This window comes from Cynocephalus volans, chromosome 1, assembly GCF_027409185.1.
Source record: "Cynocephalus volans isolate mCynVol1 chromosome 1, mCynVol1.pri, whole genome shotgun sequence".
NCBI classification, from domain to species: domain Eukaryota; kingdom Metazoa; phylum Chordata; class Mammalia; order Dermoptera; family Cynocephalidae; genus Cynocephalus; species Cynocephalus volans.
This window is the reverse complement of record NC_084460.1, coordinates 57,455,455-57,477,294: the sequence shown is the minus strand read 5'-3', so window position 1 is coordinate 57,477,294 and position 21,840 is coordinate 57,455,455. Positions and strand designations below refer to the sequence as shown.

Sequence of the window (21,840 nt, the reverse complement as noted above, 5' to 3'; positions counted from 1 at the left end):
ACTCTGCTGCTGTCCTGGGGGTAGCAGGGGTCTGGGTTCCTGGGACAGACACTGAGGCTGCTGTGGCACTCTGGGCAGGCGTGCTGGCTCCTGGACTGGATTGGACTCTGTGTCACTCCACAGGAAGCAGCTGGGTTGTCAGGAAGCTCACTGCCCTCCTCCTAAATCTATCTCATTTCCCACTTGGAGAGTCTTGAAACAACCTGGGCATTTTCTGACCAGTGTCTCCTCTGCCGCCAGATGCAGACCTGACTGTCACCGAAGCCAGCAGCTCGGACAGCCGAGGGGAGAGGGCCGAGCTCTACACACATGTCGACGAGGGTATCCTGGGAGGAGAAGCCAGCTACCTGGGCCCGCCCCTCACCCCGGAGAAGGAGGACACGCTCCAGCAGGTGACTGCAGTGGCCAACCTGCGGGCGGCGCTCATGAGTAAGAACAGCCTGCTGTCTCTCAAGGCCGACGTGCTCGGGGATGACGGCTCCCTGCTGTTTGAGTACCTGCCCAAAGGTGCCCACTCGCTGTCTCGTAAGTGCAGACCCCGTGTGCTGCTTTGCTTTGGTTTGATGGTGACGGTTCAGAGTTGCGAGTCTCAGACTGAGATGGGGTGGAGGACGGGGGTGTGGCCCATCATTCAGGAGGATCGGCCATGGATAGTGGCTGCCTTCTGACCTCCCTTTTTCTGGGAGGTGGTGAGTCCACGTCACAGCTTGGACTGGCCTCTCAGGCCACCTGGTGCCGGCCGGCCATGTGCATTACAGTGTCAGGAGGGAGTTGTGTGGCTGACAGGGATGTGGGAAGGGAGACAGCCACGTGCTTGTTGGAACGCTTCGTTCATTCCAGGCTTAGAAGTGCACACGAGTGATAAACAGACTGGAGACCGGGAGCTCTGTGTGAGTCATCGAGGGATGGCGCAGAAGGCAACAGAGGGTCCTTGGGTGGAAAGGATGGGCTCGGGCTCCCTCTGCTGGCCCCTCTGTGCCTGTTCTGTGCACGACTCATTTTCGTGGGAGAGGTGGGAAGGAAAGCCGAAATCAGACATGCGTCCATGTCGTGTGCACTAGGAGATGCTGGTCACATGTGAATTTTTAAGGAGTTGGGTGTTGTGTCTAAACTTAAATGTCTCCAGCTTAATTACAAATGACAGACCAACCCAAGCTGTGCCTAAAGGTTCCGCCTCTGGGCAGCAGGCTTACCCTGGCCTCCTTCCCTGGTGAGTCAGGAGGGATTTTGCTTTCACAGTTAAAGACCCAGTGGGTGCCAGCCCCAATGCGAGCTGCTTTGCCTGGTCACAGTGCCTGTGTGGCTGTGGCAGCCACCTGTGCTGTTGGGGAGGCCACTGACCACCCCATGCCCAGGGTACCAACCTCGGCTCTGGCACTTTGTGTTTATCTGGTGCTTGGCATGGCTGAGAGAGACTGAGACGAGACCCTGTTTCTCTCTGTCAGGGAGGTGTGGGTGCCCCCAAACTGGAGGTGCTGAGTTCTGGGGGTGTGAGAGGTGCCCCATCCCCGGTGGTTCAGGGTCCGAGCATGTGTCATGAGTGCGGTGGACATTGTTTCCTGAGTTCCATGGAATGAAGTAAAGGAAACTTGCCACCACTCATCTTCATGTTGGAGCTTTGGGAATTATGTCTTTGTTTTGATTTTTACTCTGCTTTAAAAAATAATATTTGTACAACTTTGTTTTTGTGGGCACTAAAATATTCTTGTAATATCCTTGTAGTTTTTATATTGGGGTGATAGTGATGCACATCATTTATGGCCAATAAAGACTGAAAGTGGAAAGTAATGGCTCTGCTCCCTTTATTTCCATGTTCCTGATTAGGAGCCACTGCCAGTTGATAGGACTTGGCCACGAAGTCAGACCCCTGGCTGTTTCACAGGCAGTGACAAGCCATTTGACGCTGGGCACACTTTTGAAGACATCTTTAGGCCTCATTTGGAAAATGGGGGCCCCCCCATCCCCCTTGCCATAGGTGGTACCGCCTGAGCGAGGTGGTGGGGGTGGCGGCACCCCTAGGATGGGGCCTTGCTTGGCGGACTTTTCAGTGTGAGTCGCTGTGTGCTGAGCATGTTTGAATCTGGAGTTGGAGTTAGGGTGGCTGCCCCGCTCTCCCGGCGTGCTCGTGGCACAGCGTGAGGCCCCCCGGCCGGTTCTCCGCCCTGTGCAGACATAACTGACAGCCGGGAAATAAAATCCCACCTCGTTCTAGTCTTGGTGCACCTGCGACTAATTCCCGGCAAAGTCAGCTAGTGGATTTGGTATTTTGGTATTTCTGTTACGTTTTAACCTCCTTGTATTTAATATCTAAACGTTTCACTTTTCTCGTAAGAAATTTGCTCTTTCGTTTTCCGTAGATTGGGTTTAGAAGTTGGCAGGATCCTTCGCGGGTTGGGCTGTGAGCTAGTTGACTGGACTGTGTGCAGAAGACCGAGACACCTGCCCAGCAGGTGGACACCCACCCGGTGTGCAGAGGGGCGTAGAACGTGGTGGTGGAATGGATTATTTTAAAACATTATTTTCTGACATGCTAAGTGATGTCTGCCTGTTTCTGGGCATACACTAAAACTAAGAATGGAAATACTGAGAAAAAAACCTTTATTTCCCAAAATGTTGTGGTCCTCCCACCTTACCTTGCAGTTCTGGAAATGTGCCCCAAGCCCTGGGCACATGGAGGGGCCGTCCTACGCTGTTTCCTCCTCTAGAATGATTGTGCTGTGCACCTGGGAGACCCTAAACATGTTTGAAGAAAGGAAAGATGGCCTCACACCTGGGCAGAAGCTTCGCCGCCCTTCACTGGGGAGCGGAAGTGGCAGAGGGGTCGCATGCTTCAGCTCCGGCCAGCTCTGAAGAGGTGGCCACGGGAGGAAGCTCATCCCCTGCACCGTGGTTTTAGGGCCTGGGGATGCAGGGTGCCCTGGCCGCTGTGTCTGGGCTCTGCTTTGTGTTGTGACCGGTGACCTCCACATGTGGTTGTTAGTGATGAGCTTTTTCTGGCACTGAGCCTTTTGTTAACACGACCTCTGGGGTGCCTGTGGGGCACACACCCCAGTGGACGTGTGTGTCTTTGTGCATGCTGTGCCGTGTCTGGATCCCGTCCCGACCTGACTCTCCATGGTCCTGAATGCACCGTGGTTGTGTATCGTGCTCTGATCATGGCAATTTTGCAGAAGAATGGGATAGTAATTGCAAATTTTTAAATCCAGAGAACCATTGACAGGCAGTGCACAAACAGCACAGAACAGCCGATGCTCAGAGGTCCTTTCTGGATGGTTCTGGAACATTCCAGTCAAACTGAAATTGTTTCCTTGTTTTCATAGGACTGATAATATTGGCTTGGTCACTAAGTCGACAGGTGGTGGTTTCATCACGAGGTCATCAGTCTTCTAACTGGTTTTGCCGCACGAGTCCTTCTCATGCTTCTCCTCTTGACTCAGTCAGGATTGACTGTCCTTTACTCTGTCACTTTCTCAGCAGGTGGCTGACATCCTACCTGTTGACAGCCATTGTTCACTGCATAGAAACCATGAAAAGAATCATTTTTAATTCAGAACAGGGCTCTGTGTTGTGAGTTGTCTTGTGGGTGTCCATTCATGTGCCCGGGACCTTGACACATGAAAATACCATAAGAACACCGTAGCTTTGATCTCATGTGGACAAACTGAAGACAAAACCAGCTGACGGTGGGTCCAGGAGGATGAGTCCCTCATATGACTGTGACACCATCTCAACATCCACGGTAACCAGAAATGTTACAAGCGTCACTCCCGAGTATGGTGGCATGTTGGCCGTTGTCACTGTTTTTGGAAAACAGCCAATGATTCCTCTAACAGTTATGGGCAGTGCTGCCGTGTCTCGATGGAAGAACATGCCAAGTTCACTCCATTCGTTAAGGGGAGGAAAAGATCAAGGGACCTGGGGGTGGCTTCTTAGTGTCCACGTCTGTTGGTAAAGTTGGTGATGGGGCCCACAGAGCAGCTGGACAACGAGGGCTTCCTCTTCCCGACCCTTAAACCGCAGGCCCGGCCAGACATCCAGGAGGCATTTTGTGGAGAATGGTCGCAGCTTGTTTTTGTTGGGTTGAGATTTAAAGAGTATATCCTGATGGTGTTTAAAAAAATGGATCAGGGCCCTTAACTTGATACCGGAATTTTAAACAATTTTCTACTAAAGAGCATTGTGTGGAGATATTCCTGCACTTGTAGGTACACAGGCAGGCTGACACATCTTGTCAGAAGGTCGTTTCTCAAGTCCAGGGTGTGCATGCTCCAGGTTTCTTTGCTGAAACCCTCTGTTGAAATGATGTTGGTCCTGGGAGAGACCCCTCACCCCAGACAAGTCACATGCAGAGACCCCTGGTGTTTGGGGTTGACCAGCTGGTGAAAGTACCCACAAGACTGCTTCCAACAAGGCCCTGGCACCGTCACTGGCCGGTTGTGCACCACAGCAGATGGATGGCACTTCTGGAAGTCTCTAAACCCACAGCTGGGCTCGTTCACGTGGGTGAGACTCCTTTCCTGTGTTCCCAGGGCCCGGGTCACTCTGGGGGAAGCCAATAGCAGGGTGGAAGCCCATCCACCCTCCTTCCCACCCACAGCCACAGGATGGTTTCTGGTGAATCACCAGACTGAGCCCATGGAGCCGGCACTGCCTCCCCCAGCCCAGGTAAGACCTGAGGGCGGCTGGCCGTGTCCCAGGGCGCCCAGACCAACACTCGAGGGTGGCGCTGCCTGTCCAGTGAGCAGGTCCCAACTGGGCGCAGCGCTGCAGCACCCTGTGCGCTCGATGTGTCCTATGGGCTCAGTAGGAGCCTCGTCTTGAGGACTTAGGGCTCTGCTTCCAGGCAGCCTCTCCTGCACACTTGGCTCAGCCAGGTGCAGAGAAAGCCCATTTTTGGTTAGTGCAGCTGTTAGCTTCTGCAGTCACAACTGTTTCCCTCCCTCAGCAACGTGTTGTATGAAGTTAAGTGGGTTTTTACATTTAAATTAAAATACTTCTCCGAAATTTTTTTAGAAATAATTTCCTAACATGAAGACATTTGACTCGTATAGCAGTAGGTCAAAAACACTCAATTCTTAACCCTGAGCTGTGTCCAGGGTTATGGCATTTTTCTGACCGCCACTCCCACCCAGAGCAGATGGAAAACGGGCTCTCCTTCCTGCTCCTGAGGTCGCAGGGGTCACTTACATAAGGAAAGGTCTGTTAGGATTATTTGCCTTCTGAAGAAAATAATTTCTTTAAGAGCTTAACCACATATTTTGGATTTTGAAATTAATTCAATGCTGTTCCTTTGTGAGTCCATTCTAACAGGATAGTTTTGGTGGAGGGTGTTGGTGTTCTGTTAATGCAGATTTTTCTTTTGAGTGTCCGTTCATTGAGAATTAACAGTAGCCTTCCTTTCCAGATGGCCAGTGACGGGTAGTCTTTGTAGTGACTGGACAGGGACCCCAGGTGAGTAAGAGGTGACAGAGTGTCTCAGCTCTAAATGTCTTGTCTGAGTTCATCAGTCCTCATGGTCTGTAACTTGTCTGTCTCTGGTTCTAGATCGACACCTCTCGTGACCTGGAGACTGGACTGAGCGGTCCTCTCTGGAGTTGGCTCAAGTCGGCACCTGGGTGGGTTTCTGCAGGGGCCTTGGCGCGTTCAGGACACCCGAGGAGCCATCTTCCAGAACCCTGGGTGGCCGGCATCCCTCCCACAGGCTTGCCCAGATGGATGGACTCTCCCAGAGCTCCTCAGGTGCTGACGGCTTCACCCTGAAGTGGGCAAACAAGCCCCATGAAGAAAATGTCCTGTGGAAGCAGAGAGCCTCCAGCACGTGATGACTTCGAGGCAGGACAGGCCTGAGGCATGCCCATGTCTGTGGGCTGGAACAGACGTTCTTATCTGCCTCCCTGCTGCAGCCAGCGTGCTGGTGGGGGTCCAGGTGGCCACCTGCGTACAGCCACCCGGGTACAGGAACTGGCATGTGTGTGCAGCAGGCAGGGAGACTAGGTGACTCAGGTGGCCACCTGCGTACAGCCACCCGGGTACAGGAGCTGGCATGTGTGTGCAGCAGGCAGGGAGACTAGGTGACTGCAAAGCCATGTCAGGGAGGGACAGCCTGTGGGGAGCTGGGACGGGGTGTCAGCATGTGCCTCAACAGTGGCCACTTCTCGAATCCTCCGCTGGCTGCCAGGTGAAAGCCTCTCAATGCCCAGCTGGTGGACAGGTGGGGCAGGCGAACCTCCAGTGTCAAGGTGACCAGGATCATTCAGGATTGTCTCACGTGGGGGCAGAGGAGGAGCACAGGGGCAGGACATGCCACCAGCCATGGGAACTGGAGCCGAATAGCTCTGACCCACTTACTTTCTAAACAGTGTAAGGACGAAGCCCGGCCAAGACGTCCTTGGTGGTGTGCGTCCTGCTCATGAACATGCCTCTGGGTGCTGATGCTGAACTGATAAAACCTGCTTCTTTTCAGAAAGGACACTGGGTGTTTGTTGTTGCCCACCTTGTCGGATGTACTGGGTGCAATGTCAGGTTGTTTATCAGAGCAGGTGGTTGTGCACTTGGTGGGCCCCAGGAACCCAGGGCAGGGTCTTCCCCATGCCAAGTGGGCTCAGGAAGGAAACAGGCTTCTGCATTCCAGGTTCTGGAATAAACAGATGTGCCTTCCAGCAGCATGGGCAGGTGTCTGGGGGAAGTTGCATCCAGGCAGGAAGACCCCTCCCTGTCTGTCTGACAGCAGCCCCCACCTCCTTTACAGGCTGTCCCCACCTTCAGCGTGACCAGTCCAGTCTACCCGCACCTGCCCAGCTGTGCAAGTCTCTGTGATCGTGACATGCGTTTCTGAAGATGGAGGGAGTCGGGTTTTTAGAGCGGCTCAGGATGTTATCACAAAGGTGATCGTGCCCTGGTGGTGTTGCATGGTCTAAGAGACCAGACCATGTAGGTCACCCCTTCTGAGATGGCAGGTGCCTCGTTATTTCATGTAAATGCCTTCTTGAGTTTGAATGTCATTTCTAGAGAAAAGGAAGGCTGTTGGGTGTCAGATGTTATGTGTTAAACCTGGCACACGATGACAGAAGAAACACTGGGACAGCATGGCTGGGAGATTCTCCCACATGGAGGCTCAGAGTCCACAGGCCAGGGTGCTGCGTGCCATCAAGAGGGAATAACTCTTGGGCCAAGCCCGTGGCGCACTCGGGAGAGTGCAGCGCTGGGAGCGCGGTGATGCTCCCGCCGCGGGTTCGGATCCTATATAGGAATGGCCGGTGCACTCACTGACTGAGTGCCAGTCACGAAAAAGACAAAAAAAAAAAAAAAAAAAAAGAGGGAATAACTCTTGACGTGCCGTCAGAGGCTGGTGGCTAACTGGCCTCTTGTTTCCCAGGTGTAGGGCATGGTTGGTTGTGGGTGACCAGCAAGGGGACCTGCGCTGTGGAGTTCCCTCGGTGCTGCTCTGCTGAAAGGGTTTGGTTGACTTTTGAAAACAATGTAAAAGTTTTAGACAGCTTCCATATAACTAAAAGAAACAGGTTTGCGATGGATGGTAGAGTGATAAAGGACGTGAGAAATGTTTCTAGGGTAGATAGTGGCCTGATTTCATTCTTACATCTAATGCTTCTCCGGGCCGGCCCGTGGCTCACTCGGGAGAGTGCGGTGCTGATAACACCAAGGCCCCGGGTTCGGATCCCATATACGGATGGCCGGTTCGCTCACTGGCTGAGCGTGGTGCTCACAACACCAAGTCAAGGGTTAAGATCCCCTTACCGGTCATCTTTTAAAAAAAAAAAAAAAAAAAAATCACATCTAATGCTTCTGCTACAACTGTGCAGCCATCCAACATACTAGATTTTCAGCAAGTTCATTTAGATATTTCATCTCTTATATTTTATTGAATTTTTCATTGAAATATTGTGGCTCAGGAATTGATTTGAAAGAGTTTCCTTGTTTTTAATTTATCAATATTTAACATTAACTTTTCTTGAAAATGGAATTTCAATAATAAAAGGTTGGTTTTTTTCTATAGTTCTATTTACTACCACAAAACTTGCTCCATGTTTACAAATTCCTTTCGGGCTCTTGGCATACTTACGATTTCCACAAAATGTGAATGGCTGGCCTCGCAGACTTAGGTACCAGTCAGCACAGTAGCCGTGTGTGTGGGTTTATAGATGTTAAGACTTCCACTCACTTGGGGAATATTGACTTATTAATTTAGACTGTACTTAAAATATATATAATGCAATCTTGGTCATTGTCAGTATGGCAATTTGTCAGGTGCTAATAAAATAGGCATTAATTTGTTTTAAAGAAAACTTTTCAAGAAAACTTTTTGAACTTCCAGTTTCAGCCATGACTAGCTTGTATTGTACTTATTCTCCAGGCAAAAACGATCTGAAAAACCAAGAAAAACCAAAACAGAAAACCACAACACACACACACACACACGCACGCACGCACACACGTGCACACACACACCCCTCCTGGAAGGCAGCCAGTGCGGCAGCACTTGAAGGGCTGCAGCCCCTGAGAGGCTGGAGGGGCACATAACGGGCCATTCTTCTCCCCGGGTGTACCTCTGGCAGGTTTCCCAAACATCAGGGCAGGAAAGAGAGCCTAAGTAGAAAGCAGCCGTGTTTTTATGCTATGGAGACAGAGGTTGCTCTTCGGGGCAGCTAAAGTAGTTGGGACTTGAGGGGCCAAGTCCATAAAAGGAAGAAATGAGGGGAAAGGAGCCCCCAGACCCATATACAAGCCCCCTCAGCCTCTAAGCCACATGCACAAGCAGAGTAACACACCGAGAACCCCAGCAGGACACAGCCTGGGAGGCCGTGTTGTGTGGTGGTTTTCCACAGGAGTACAGGGCTGGGACACAAGCTGGAAGCCAAGACCAGGCAAGGTGGAAGGATTAGGGAGACACCTGGGCTCTCCGGTGAGACCCCAGAGAGGCCATGCCTGAAGTAAGATTCACTTCTTAGTAGTCGAACCGAAACTGAATCAGAACATCCCTAAAAGCTAAAAGGAAGCTTCCCAGGATCAAGGTAATTCTCCAGAATCTGTCGGCTTGCCAGAGACAAAAACACAACCTTAACTCTCTTTGGGAAAGGATGATGTCATCCAGCATGCCCTGCTTTTTTATTCACTGTGTCTAGTGTCTAATAGAAAGTTACAGTGTGTGCCAAATAACGGGACCAGATGACTGAAACCAGCCAGGAAGAACAGACGGATGTTGCAGCTATCAGACAGGGACTTGAAGGTACATGGGTACTTCAAAAAGTTCATGCAAAATTCATATTGTCTTTTAATTCTATTTTTCCATGAATTTTTCAAAGTACCCTCATATCTACGACTAACATATTCAAAAAAATGGCAGAAATGGTGGATAAGATAGATTAAAAGATAGAGAATTTCAAGAGAATTGGAATCTATAAAAAGTCAAGTGAACATTTTGGAACTGAAAATACAGTGTCTGAAACTGAGAATTTATTAGATAGTTTAATAGCAGTCTGGACATAACAGAAGGTGGAGTTAGTCAACTGGAAAACAGGTCAATGGAAAATATCCATGCTGAAACTCAAAGAATAAAACAAAGAATAGGGAAAAAAACAAAGAGACACATGGATCACAGTGACGATATTTAATGTGGGCTCGCTGGTCAGCTCACTCAGTAGGGCACAGTGTTGAGAACGCCAAGGGCAAGGGTTCAGATCCCCATGCCAGCCAGCCACCAAAAGAAAAGAAAAGAAAATGTTTGATGTATGTGTAATTGGGCTTCCAGAAGGGGAGGGGAGAGAAGGAGGAACAGAAGCAACATCTGAAGAGACAGTCGCTGAGAATTTTCCAAAGTTGATGAAAGATAACAGATTCAGGAAGCTCAGGAAACCCTAAGCAGAATGAACGTCAAAACAAAACAAAATACATCCACAACAACAACAGCAAACAACCTCTGGGCACATTCTAGTCAAACTGTTGAAAACCAAGGATAAAAAGAAAAAAATCTTAAAAGCAGCCCGAGACAAAAGACTTTCCTTCCGGAAGAGCAACGAGAAGACCAACAGCTGACTTCTCGACAGAATTGACAGGGGCTGGAAGACAGTGGGTGGTGTCCCTGGGTCGCTGGAGGGGAACACGGCCAGCCCGGGGCTCCACATCCAGCAAAGATGTTCTCCGCAACCCAAGGCTGTGTGCAGCTCATTGCCATGCAGACAGACAGACAAAACCAAGGAAGTGTCTCGCCAGGGGGCAAGAAGTGCTGGAGCAGGTCCTTCAGGCGGAAGAGGATGTACCCAGGTGGAAGCACAGAACTGCAGAAAGGGGTAAAAAGCACCAGAGAGGCCGGCCCGTGGCGCACTCGGGAGAGTGCAGCGCTTGGGAGCGCAGCGGCGCTCCCGCCGCGGGTTCGGATCCTATATAGGAATGGCCGGTGCGCTCACTGGCTGAGCGCGGTGCGGGCGACACCACACCAAGGGTTGTGATCCCCTTACCGGTCACAAAAAGACAAAAAAAAAAAAAAAAAGCACCAGAGAGGGCGAAGGGGTGAGTAACGTGAAAGAATCTTGACTGCTTCAAGCGACATGATAATTTTTTGTGAGATTTTTAGATGTAAGCAGAAGTAGACACAGCACTGACAGCATGGAGGTCAGGTGAGGTTGCTGCTGCACGGGTCTTCGTTCTTTGTGTAGTCACAATTAAAAGTGACTGAAATAGTAAAATAATGTGTAATTCAAAGGCTTACTGAAGAGAAAAAAGGAAATAGTACTTGATTAATTTGAGAAAAGGCAAGAAAGGAGGGATAAGGAACAAAAGACACAAAGGACAAACAGAACACAAATAGCAAGATGGTAGACTAAGCCCGGCTATATCAATAATTACATCATAGGCTGCTGCTGCCGCTGGGGGTCCTGAGATGGGGGCCGCAGGCCACTCCACAACCAGGCATGCAACAGAGCACAGCAAACCCACAGTGGTTAGGAAAGTTCTTGAGGAGGTAGACCAATGCAGCAAAACACTGACCACCAAGCTCCACTCTCTGGAAGAGAAACCTCAAAGCAATCAATCTGAGACACAATAGAGAACATGTGCCAAATCCCCTCAGAGAAGAAAAGGTGTGGTATAGTAGTCCTGAGAAAAGAGCAAGTCTGAGAAAAATGTCTGTCTGGTTATCCTGTTACTTTCTCTTTCTCAACAATCAACAGCAGTGTCTCCCCTTGCATCTGGAACAATGTCATATACAAATATGATGACTCAATTGATTACCCTACAGAAATATGTTGTGAATTCTTTGTATTCAATAAACTTTATTCCTCATAAAAAAATAAAGAATAAATAAGCTATCCAAAAAAATTTTTAAAACTTACATTATGATAAATGAACTAAATGCTCCTATAAAAAAAATTGTCAGCCTGATTTAAAATAAAACTATTTGCCTTTTATAAATGACATACTTTGGGGCCGGCCTATGGCTCACTCGGGGGAGTGCTGTGCTGATAACACCAAGGCCACAAGTTCGGATCCTATATAGGGATGGCCGGTTGGCTCACTGGCTGAGCGTGGTGGTGACAACACCAAGCCAAGGGTTGAGATCCCCTTACCAGACATCTTTTTAAAATAAATAAATAAATAAATAATAAATAAATGACATACTTTGTAGATAAGGATACAGAAAGGTTTAAAGCAAAAAGATAGAAAAAGATAAAGCAAGCACTAAGCTAAAGAAAGTCAGTACAGCAATATTAATATCAAAGTAAGCTTTAAGAAGTATTACTCGGGGGGATTGCATAACGATCCAAGGGTCAATTCACAGTGCCCCAGTCCTGATGCACATGCTTCCAGTAGCTCAGCTTTAAAACATGTGACATGAAAGTTGGCAGAACTGAAGGGAGAGATCGATAAGTTCACAGTTATAATTGGGGATTTTAAAAACTCTTCTCTCAGTAATTGAGAGAACAGCAAACAACATCTCGATGAGGACAGAGAAGATTTGAACACAATTTTCAGGTGTGAGATTAACCTTGAGTTCCTAGAATAAATGCGTCTGGTCATAAGCTGTTACTCTTTTTCTGTGTCTTTGCATTCTACTTGCTAATATTTTGCTTACAAGTCTTACTTCTGTGTTCACAGAGGTACTGGTCTGTAACCACATAATTAGCCCAGTTTGAACATTATGCCAAACAAGCGCAGGCTATTCCAAATGCACAAGACACATTTACCAAAATAGACCAACCAGGGCCATAAAACAGGCCCAGCAAATATCAAAGGACTGAAATTGTGCAGAGTATGTTCTTTGACCTTGGCAAACTGAAATTAGAAATCTAGACTGTCCCCCAAATGATTGTAAGTCAAGCAACATACATAATCCATGAATCAAAGAATGAGTCATAGTGGAAAATTATAAGATATTTTGAACTGAATGATAGTGAAAATAGACCATATCAAAATGTGTAGGCCACATCTAAAGCAGCGTTTATGGGAAGTGTATTTCTCTAATTGTACTTATTAAGAAATAAGAAAGGTTCCAAATTTCTATGTTAAGAAGTGAGAAAAAGAGTAGCAAACTAACCTAAAGAAAGTAGGAGGAAGAGCATGATACCAGTGAAAGAGGATGCAGGTGCACAAAGAAGATGTAAGAAAAACAAATGACACCAAAAGCCAGTGTGCGAAGAGATTACTAAAACTGGTAAGCTCCTTCAAAAGAGGCCAATAAGAAGTGCTAATCACCAGTGATAGTTAAAAATGAGATCATTACTACAGATCCTACAGATTATTGGGAAGATAATAAGAGAATATTACAGACAACTTTATGTCAATACATTCGACTATTTGTAGGAAATGGGTAAATTCCTCGAAAAGCACAATTTACCAAAACTGAAGCAAAAAGGAAGAGAAGAGCTCAAGAGTTCTATGATCTACTGAGGAAATTGAATTAATAATTTAAAAATCTCCCCACAGAGAAAGCACCAGGGTCCAGTGGCTTCACTTGTGAGTTCTTTAAGCATTAACAGAAGAAGTAACGCCAACAGTACACATACCCTCCCAGAGACTAGAAAAAGGGGCATTCTCCAAGCTTCTGGATGAGGCTGGCATAAACTTAATCCCAAAACCTGACAAGGCACGGCAAGAAAGGAAAACTACAGGCGTTGTAACTGAGAGCATAGGAGGCACGACTGTTGAAGTAAATTTCAGCAAACTGAATCCAACGGTAAAGAGGAAGAGCTGTACCTCATGGTCAGGCTGGCGTATTCCAGGAACTCAAGGCTAAGCATTTGGAAATCAATCTGTGCAATTCACCACATTAGCAGAGGAAAGGAGAAAAACCCCTATGATCACCTTGATGGATACAGAAAACACTGATAAAATTCAGTAGCATTTATGATGAAAATTCTCAGCAAATTTGGAGTAGAAATGTCCTTAATCTGATAAAAAGGTATATGCAAAAATAGTAGTTAACATCATGGTTAATAGTGAAATAATGACTACTTTGCCTCTGAGTTTGGGAACAAAACAAAGCTGCCTCCCCCATCACCATTTAATTCAGCTTGGATGGGGGAATCCTTGCTGGGGCTGTGTGTGCATGGGGTGAGTGCCCAAGAGCTGGTGCCTTCTTAGGTCTTCTGGCAGATGCCGCCTTTGCCCCGCCCTAGTCCGACCCCTTATCCTAAGCAGTGCACTAAAGTAATAAAAAGAAATGATTGGAGAAAAGATTGGTCAGGATTGAGTAAAACTGCCATTATTTGCAGAAGACATAGTTATGTTTCTAGAACATCCAAAAGAATCTAGAAACCATTAGATTTCTAATGGTTTCTAGATATGGAGCTAATATACAAAAGTCAGTTGTATTTGTACACATTAGCAATAAACAAATAAAGTCCCATTTATAGGACATCAAATGCCTAGGAATAAATCAAACAAAAAATGTGTAAGACCTTCACACAGAGAACTGCAAAAGGAGATGGAAGTAAATGGAGGGGGATATACTATGTTCATGGAATAGAAGATTCAATACTGATAGGTGCTGGCCGGTGAGCCCAGTTGGTTAGAGCGTAGTGTTATAACACCATTGTTGAGGATTTGGATCCCCATACTGGCCAGCTGCCTAAATAAATAAATAAAGTATCACTAAGATATCAAATCTCCTCAAATTAATATATGGATTCCATGCAATCCCTATTAAATTTCCAGCAGGGAGGAGTGTGTGTGTGTGTGTGTGTGTGTGTGTGTGTGTGTGTGTGTGCGTGCATGTGTGTGTGTTTGTAAATTGACTAACTCCTTCTAAATATGTTTGGAAATGCAAAGGATTTAGGACAGTGATCTAAGGGCACCTGGGATTTGTTTTAATCAGGTGTGGTAAGACACGCAAACAGAAATGCCTGTAGTGAAGGAAGAAGTTTCACTACAAGTAGTGGTCCCAAGAAATAGGAGGCACACCATGCCACGGGTGTCACCCAGGGAAGCACCAGGGTCGGCCAGAGGGGGAGGGAATGTGGGTAAGAGCTTCAAAGTGGTCTTTGCGGGGAGAACCAGGCAAGGGGGGAGCAAGCCTAGCACTGGCTGGTTTGAATAACCTCAGTGGGCTCTGGGACATAGCGGCTGTCCCTGGTTATCTGGCTCCCAGCCCTGGGGTGATCAGGGCAGGTGGACAGTGACCCTGAGTGTGACAGCCCCACAGAGGAGGTGGTGGGGGGTGTGCTCTGGGTAGTTTGGTTTGTGTATGAAGGTGGGCTTACAGGCCAGAACTTTACTGTCTTTAAGGATTGACTAGCCTTGGGAGGGGCCGTCCTTCCAGGCTTAGCAAGGCCCCAGAAGTCAAAGCATCAGGACACAGAAAATAAAAGCCCTGGTTAACACAGCTGAGATGATCTTGAAAAAGAAGGAGAGGGCTGGAGGTTGACATAAGCAGATATCAAGGCTTCTAGAGCTGCAGAGTTGAGCCGTGTGGTATTGGTGCAAGAACAGACAAGCAGACTGGAACAAAGGGTCCAGCGGCAGACACTGACATGTGTGGCCACCTGACATGCCACAGTGTCACCTCTGCAAGGCAGTGGGAGCAGATGCTCTTTGCAACATATGGTGCTGAGTGAGTTGGACATCCACATGGAGAAAAAATGAATCTTGAACCCTACCTCTCACCAAGCACAAAAATTAATTTAGATGAATCATAAACCTTTGGAAAACTATTTGGCAGTATCTGCTAAAGCTACACATACAAATACCCTGTGATCTGTCTTGCGTGTATGTCCAACACAAGTGAGAGCATACGTCCACCAGAAGACACTGACAGCTGTACGAGTACTGCTGTCCCGACTGCAGTCTGCGCAGCAGCTTGGGTGGTTCAGCTGTGCAGTGGACTATGATGTGATGCAGCGACAGACAGGAACAAACCCTGCTCCAGGCAGCGGCGGGCGTGGGTGACTTTCGCAGGCTGATATCAATGAATAAAGCCAGACACAAGCACGTGATCCCACACACGAGAAGCCCCAGAGCAGCAGAGTGGACGTGTGGTCACGTAGGGCAGGGCAGTCACTGCCCTGGGGGGTTGACTGGGAGGGGCCAAGGGGAGCTCCCAAGGCAGGGCACGTGTGCAACGTCTTGATGTGAGTGGTGGTCTGAGGATTGATACATAGATGAAAATTCATTGAGCTTAAGATATGTACACTTTATGTAAGGTTTCAAAAAACCTTTTCGAAGATAATGTGGACACATCATAATTTCATCATATTCTAACACAAAATAAGTGACAGCCTTATAAATCTGTAAATGGAAAAGCAAAGTATGATTCATGTTTGGACCCATTTCTGCAATGCAGTGGAAGTACAGTCTTTTGAAAATTATCATCACAGGTTGGCCAGTTAGCTCAGTTGTTTAGAGCGTGGAGCTGATGACACTGGGGTCAGATCCCCGTACCCACCAGCTGCCAAACAAGCCAACGAAAATTACAGTCAGACGAAGAATTAAATATCCAGGATGGCTACATGACTGAAGACTCTGGAAGTGGCGTGGGCATGCTGTCCTGCAGGAACCTGCCTCTCTCTACGCCACATCCACCAACCTGCAGTCCCATTTGACTCACTGGTGGTTTCTGGCTGTCTTCAGCACTGCCATGAAAAGGTCCGGAGTGTTCACTTGTATAGAGGCTATTTATGACAGGTCCTATTCTCCCACAGTCAGAAGTGTGCAGTGTGGGGACAGAGGAAAGGTTGAGGACACGTGGCTGTGGAGCCGACTTCAGGGCAGGGTGAAGGTGGGGCGTGTGCCTGTCCGTGATTGTTTGAGTTGTGAACAGTAGTGTGGACACGTTTCTGTAGAATAGTAGCCAAGCATCGCTGAGCTTCGTACTTTAGATAATCCGACCCCAGCCTCTGTAACTTTCTTCTCTGCTGTTCACTTGGGAAACCCGCTTCGTTCCTCCTGAGAACACTTGATTCTAGGCCTAAAGGTTCAGTTTTTTAGGACAGTTTGGCAAGTATCTTTTCCAATTTAATTTGCTTTTTAATGTATTTCAATTACTCTTTCACCGTGTGGACTTCTAAAGCTTTGTTAGTGTTTTTGAGAATGAAACTGTGATGTTGAAAAATTTTTCGAGATATATAGACCATAAATCACAAATGAATTATAGAAGATGGTAGTTGTTTCCAATAAGAAATTATTATTATTATTATTTTTTTTTTTTTAAAAAGATGACCGGTAAGGGGATCTTAACCCTTGACTTGGTGTTGTGAGCACCACGCTCAGCCAGTGAGCGAACCGGCCATCCGTATATGGGATCCGAACCCGTGGCCTTGGTGTTCTCAGCACCACACTCTCCCGAGTGAGCCACGGGCCGGCCCATAAGAAATTATTTTGATAATAATGGCCAATGAAAATTTCCCTCAGCAATTGCAGTACTGTTGATTAAATGTGATGGGTTGAATGGTGACCCCCAAAACATATGTCTATGTCCCAAGCCTCAGGACCTATGAAGGCGACCCTATTTCCTTTGCAGATGTGATTAAATTAAGAATCTCAAAATGAGAACATCCTGGATTATCCAGATGAGCCCTAAATCCAATGACCCGTGTCTTATAAGAGACAGAAGAGAAGACACACACACACAGGAGAAGCCACGTGAAGATGGAGGCGGAGACTGGAGTGATGCAGCCACAAGCTCAGGGACCCTGGAGCCACCAGGATCTAGAAGAGGCCGGAGGAATCCTCCCCTGGAGCCTCTGGAGGGAACGTGGCCCTGCCACATCTGGATCTGAGACCTCTGACCTCCAGAATCATGAGGAGAACTTATGTTGTTTCGAGACACCCAGTTTGTGATCTTTGCTATGGCAGTGACAGGAAGATAATACATGAAGAAAATACCAGAATGTATCCTCACAGGGTGACTTCGGACAGCGCAGGTTGTAAGAGGACCACCTGCAGCTGAGTCTCTAGGGTGCGCTTATTAATGAGTCATGCTCACATCTGTTCTAAATTGTTTTTCTAGGGGAAAAATTACAGCATTTCCGTGCAGAGATAAGTATTTATTTAACATGGGGCCTGAATTATTAAATAGAGAAAGCTAAACATAGGATAATTTGAATTTTTATTTTTCGCTTTTCTAGAAGCGGAATACAAACTGAATACGTCTTAAAAAGGTTTCTTGAAAGAAAATAATCTAAAACTCATTTCCTCATTCTCCTTTTCCGCCTTATAGTGTGTGGAGCATTTGCTCTGTTGGGGTGGTGATGGGAGGTGGCTGTCGTGGTGGGTGGCGAGGCAGGGAGGAGGAGCCACAGGTGTGTTGCATAATTCACAGAGACTGGGTCAGGGGCACAGGGTCCGGTTGTCAGGGGAAAGGCAGGGGAGAGCCAAGGTCCTCCTTCTCGGGAGCTGCCAGCTGTGCTGTGTTCCCCGTTGGTCAGAGGCTGCCTGTCATATGTCCGTGTTCCTGCTCGAGACAGGGGTTTTCCTGTCTTGGCTACACAGACGAGCTACAGTTTAACAAAGTGGATATTCCCAGCAAACACCGAACTTCCTCAGTTGGGCCTGCCTTTTGGGAGGGCCTTGCCGTGGGGATGTGCCCATCTGCGGGTGCTGCACAGCCTCAGCAGACCTGCCCTGCACCAGGCCCTGGCCCAGATACAGGGGTGGCATATGGGGACAACTAGTCAAGAGAGCAGTGTCATGTCCCACGTCTCAGAATCTGTCTTCAGGAAGTAACAGATGGGTACAAAGATCCCCCTGAAGGAACCTCATGAAGCATTGTTCCCAAGGGTAAAAAAGGAAACAACCTAGGTGTACAACAGTAGTACCTCTACTCACTAATTATGGCGTATTCAACATTTGAAAGCTGTAGAGTTAAAAATCAGCATTAAAAGGTGGTCACAGTATGTTAGGTGGAAGATGTTCTATCCAACAGTGTATATATTACAATTCCAGTTCTGTAAATGTATATATATATATGTTTATGCAGAGAAGAGAGACCCAAAAAACAGATGTTAGGTTGTTAACCGTGGTTGTCTCAGCCTCTCCATCTGCCACCCTCCAGGCCCCCATCCCCAGCTCCCTGCCATAGGCCAGTGCGCACACAAGCTAAAAGCTCCCAATGTAAGGAAATCGTTTACTTCTTATGAAGGGGCCTGGGAGGGAGAAGCCTTGGGGAGCTGTGTCCTTGGCTCTCAGTAAGGACTTGGAGTCCCTTTCACGTGCCAGATACAGTAAGGTGCATGGGCGGCCAGGCTCTGGGCAGTGGCCCCGGTTGTGTGCTGTCACAACGCCCGCACAGCCCGGCTTGGCACACACGCCATCCTGGGGTGTGAGGCATCCCTCTGTCTCTGAGGGCTGCTCCAGGACTGGCAGGACGATTGTCCCGTTCCTAGTGCTCGTGTTTGCCGGCCTGATGCTCGCCCGGTACTGTCTGGCTATTGTGGGGTGCTGGCAGTTCTGGAGTAAAAGAACTCTCAGCACATGAGTGTGCACAGGGCTCTTAGTAGATCTGGCAGAGGGTCTCACTGACATCACCAGGACCTGTGGTAACAGGGGCCAGTGCCCTTGGTGTTGCTGCCTGGTGCTGTCTGGTTGGTGCCATTTCCAAGTCCGATACTCCTGTGGTGGGGGCCAGAGCAGCAGAATGGCACTAGGGACCACTGGGGGGCCTTCAAGTGTTTGAGGCCGGCTCCAGGGCACACTTCAGAGAGACGGTGGGGAGGGGTCTCTACTATTGGCCCATTGGTTATTTTTCCAACAGACTTGCCAGTTCCATCCAGTGAGAAGGGCCCAGGACCTCGAGTCCCTGCTCCTCCTGTGCCTCTGTGCGCTCCTGGGCCTGGCTGCTGGGTGGTGTTTATTTTCTTGTCTGCATCCCAGGGAGGTGCTGTGTGATCCAACACTGCCCGGGCTGTGCCTCACCTGGCACTCTGGGGAGGTCTGTGGGAAGAAGGGAGGATTTGAACAGAGAACATGTGTGCAGGATGGCTGTCCCACCCCTGCTGCCCTCCTCTTGCCGGGGCTCTGATCCGTCCTCCGTGGAGAGATGACCCTGGGCCTGGGCCAGCCCCTCGGCTTTGCCCGTGCTCCCCAAGGCTGCTCCGTGTGACAGCGGGTGGCCAGTCTGTGCAGAGGGTGGAGGGGCCGGCCACCCTGATGCCCTGCGGTCTCTGTCTTTCAGTGAACGAGTTCACAGTGATCAGGAAGAAGTTCAAGTGCCCGTACTGCAGCTTCTCAGCCATGCACCAGTGCATCCTGAAGCGGCACATGCGCTCGCACACCGGGGAGCGGCCCTACCCCTGCGAGATCTGCGGGAAGAAGTTCACACGGCGCGAGCACATGAAGCGGCACACGCTGGTGAGCGCTGTGGTGGGGGCAGGCGGCCTGGGGCCAGCTCTGCGCTCTGGGCGGCGGGCCCTTGTTGGGAGGTGAGGAATGCCAGGGCACCCCAGAAATGGGGTCTGCTCTGCAGCGGGCAAGGCAATGAGAGGCGTCAGCACAGGGGCCTCCGCCCTGCTCTGCCACTCTGCCCACCTCCTGGCCTCCTTGCTCCAGCCAGGCCTCTGCTTGGACCCCCCCAAGCTCTCCGCCACCCCCAGGTCCCTCGCCCCACCCTGTATCCGGGTGGTGACCCTGGTCTCTGTGTCTGACGATCTGTCTGTGCCCACCATGCCCAGCCTGGAGCTCAGCACCTGGCGGGTAGTCGTGGGGTGACGGATGTTGGATGGATGAATGTGCTTGGTGAAGAAATGACAGAGAAAAGTTCTCCCGGAAACAAGGAGGCAGATTTGCTAGAGAAAGCAGGGAGAGCACGTCCCAGATGGGTGAGATAAACAGCAAGGCCAGATGGAGCACAGACTGCTTGGAGGGTGAAAAGGACCACCCAGACCCACGAGCCCCTGAAAGCTGGGGGAGCCACAGGACAGCATGCTGAGGGGTGGGGTGCAGGGCCGTGGCGGGCTTGGGCTTTTAGCTGCTTGAGGACAGGTGGTGGAGGCGGCCCTGGTTGTGGGGTGTGGGCTGGGGAGGGTTGCTGGGGCAGTGCTGTGAGTTCAGGAATCTCAGGAGTGTCAGCAGCTGTCTTCGGGGTGGGAGCTGGGTGCACCGGCTTGTCTACGTGACCTTTCCCTCCCCCGATAACACACTGACCTTTACGGGCAAACCCACCAGGAGGTGAGAGAGGTCTGGAGGGGCCATGTCGTGGGGGGTGGGCTGGCTCTTGATGGGTGGCCCTCCGTGCAGTGACCAGAGCCTGCCAGCCGGGCCTCCCACCCTCCACTTCCAGGGTCCAGTTCAGGTTTGACTTTTTGTGGGGTCCTCCAGTTCATCCTTTACACTCGTAGGTTCGGTTTGTTTCTGATTTTCCAGCCCAGTGTCTGGTACTGCTTCAAGGTAAAGACGCCTCAGGGAGCTCCCTGGAAGGTGACTGAGACCTGGATTTGGCTGGGACCTTGGGCCTGGCTGAGGGGATGCCTGTGTCTCAGGGTGGACATGGGAGCCAGGCGGAGCACGGTGCTCTGGGCTGGCTCTGGCCTTCCTGGGTGTTCCCTGCAAGGTGGGAGACATGAGGAGGAGGAGACCTTAGAGGGGCCCTGGGGCCACAGTGGGGGCAGACCCACGTCCACTCAAAGCTGCTCAGGTCTCGGGGAGCTGGTTTAGATCCTCGTTTTCTCTGGTTGTGCGTTTGGTTTTGCTTAATCCAGTTAGTAAGCCACCAAGACTTACCTCACAAAATGACTCATAAAAACTCAGAGGGATACATACCTGTATGCCTACGTTTTCCTGTTCAAAGAGAATATCTTGTTTCTTACACTAATAGGTGCTGAAACATTTAAGCAACATGAGTTGTTATGTCTTTAGCAAAACTGCACTGTTTCAGTGAATGTATGTTTTAGGAAATGAACCTCCTGCTTGAACTTCAAGGTCGCTGCCTGCTGGCTCACCTTGGGTAGGGCTGGGATCTTTATCCTGGGCTTCACGGGAGCTCATAATTCCTTGAAAGATTTACTTAAAATGTATGGGGGCTTGCCTTTTTTGGAGAAGGGGATCTGGAAGTAGACCTCCCCCTTAATTTCTCTGGGGTCCCTGACCGTGCCTTGGAAGGCAGCTTTGCGGCTGACTGGCCTGGCCAGACCTCCAGTTTCACCACCCAGCATTTGTGGGCACTGACGATTCTTCTTCCTGGCCCCTCCATGCGTCCGCTCGGGGCAGAGCAGCTGGGCACAGGCTCCACTGTGGTGGCCAGGGCTGAGGGTCTGTGCGTGCTGGCACTGTGCTCCAGAACCACACCAGGGCTTGGGGACAGATTGCCATGGCACCCAGTATCCTTTCCTCACTTCCTTCCAGAGCATTTGTCTGTTTGGACCAGTGCTTGACCTGCTCCCGGCCGAGAGGCGCCTATGG

At 49.4% G+C, this 21,840-nt stretch overlaps 1 protein-coding gene across 4 annotated transcripts in view; it reads left to right on the top strand.

Moving 5' to 3' along the window:
* The window catches only part of ZBTB46 (zinc finger and BTB domain containing 46), a 72,306-nt gene that overhangs the window by 44,849 nt on the left and 5,617 nt on the right, over positions 1 to 21,840 (top strand). For 3 of the 4 annotated variants that reach the window (XM_063109094.1, XM_063109110.1, XM_063109101.1), the window contains exons 3-4: positions 241 to 525; positions 19,619 to 19,794. In XM_063109094.1, coding sequence (XP_062965164.1) covers positions 241 to 525; positions 19,619 to 19,794 — 461 coding nt within the window. The remainder of the gene's footprint in view (positions 1 to 240; positions 526 to 19,618; positions 19,795 to 21,840) is intronic. The other variant, XM_063109120.1, reaches the window with a different exon arrangement.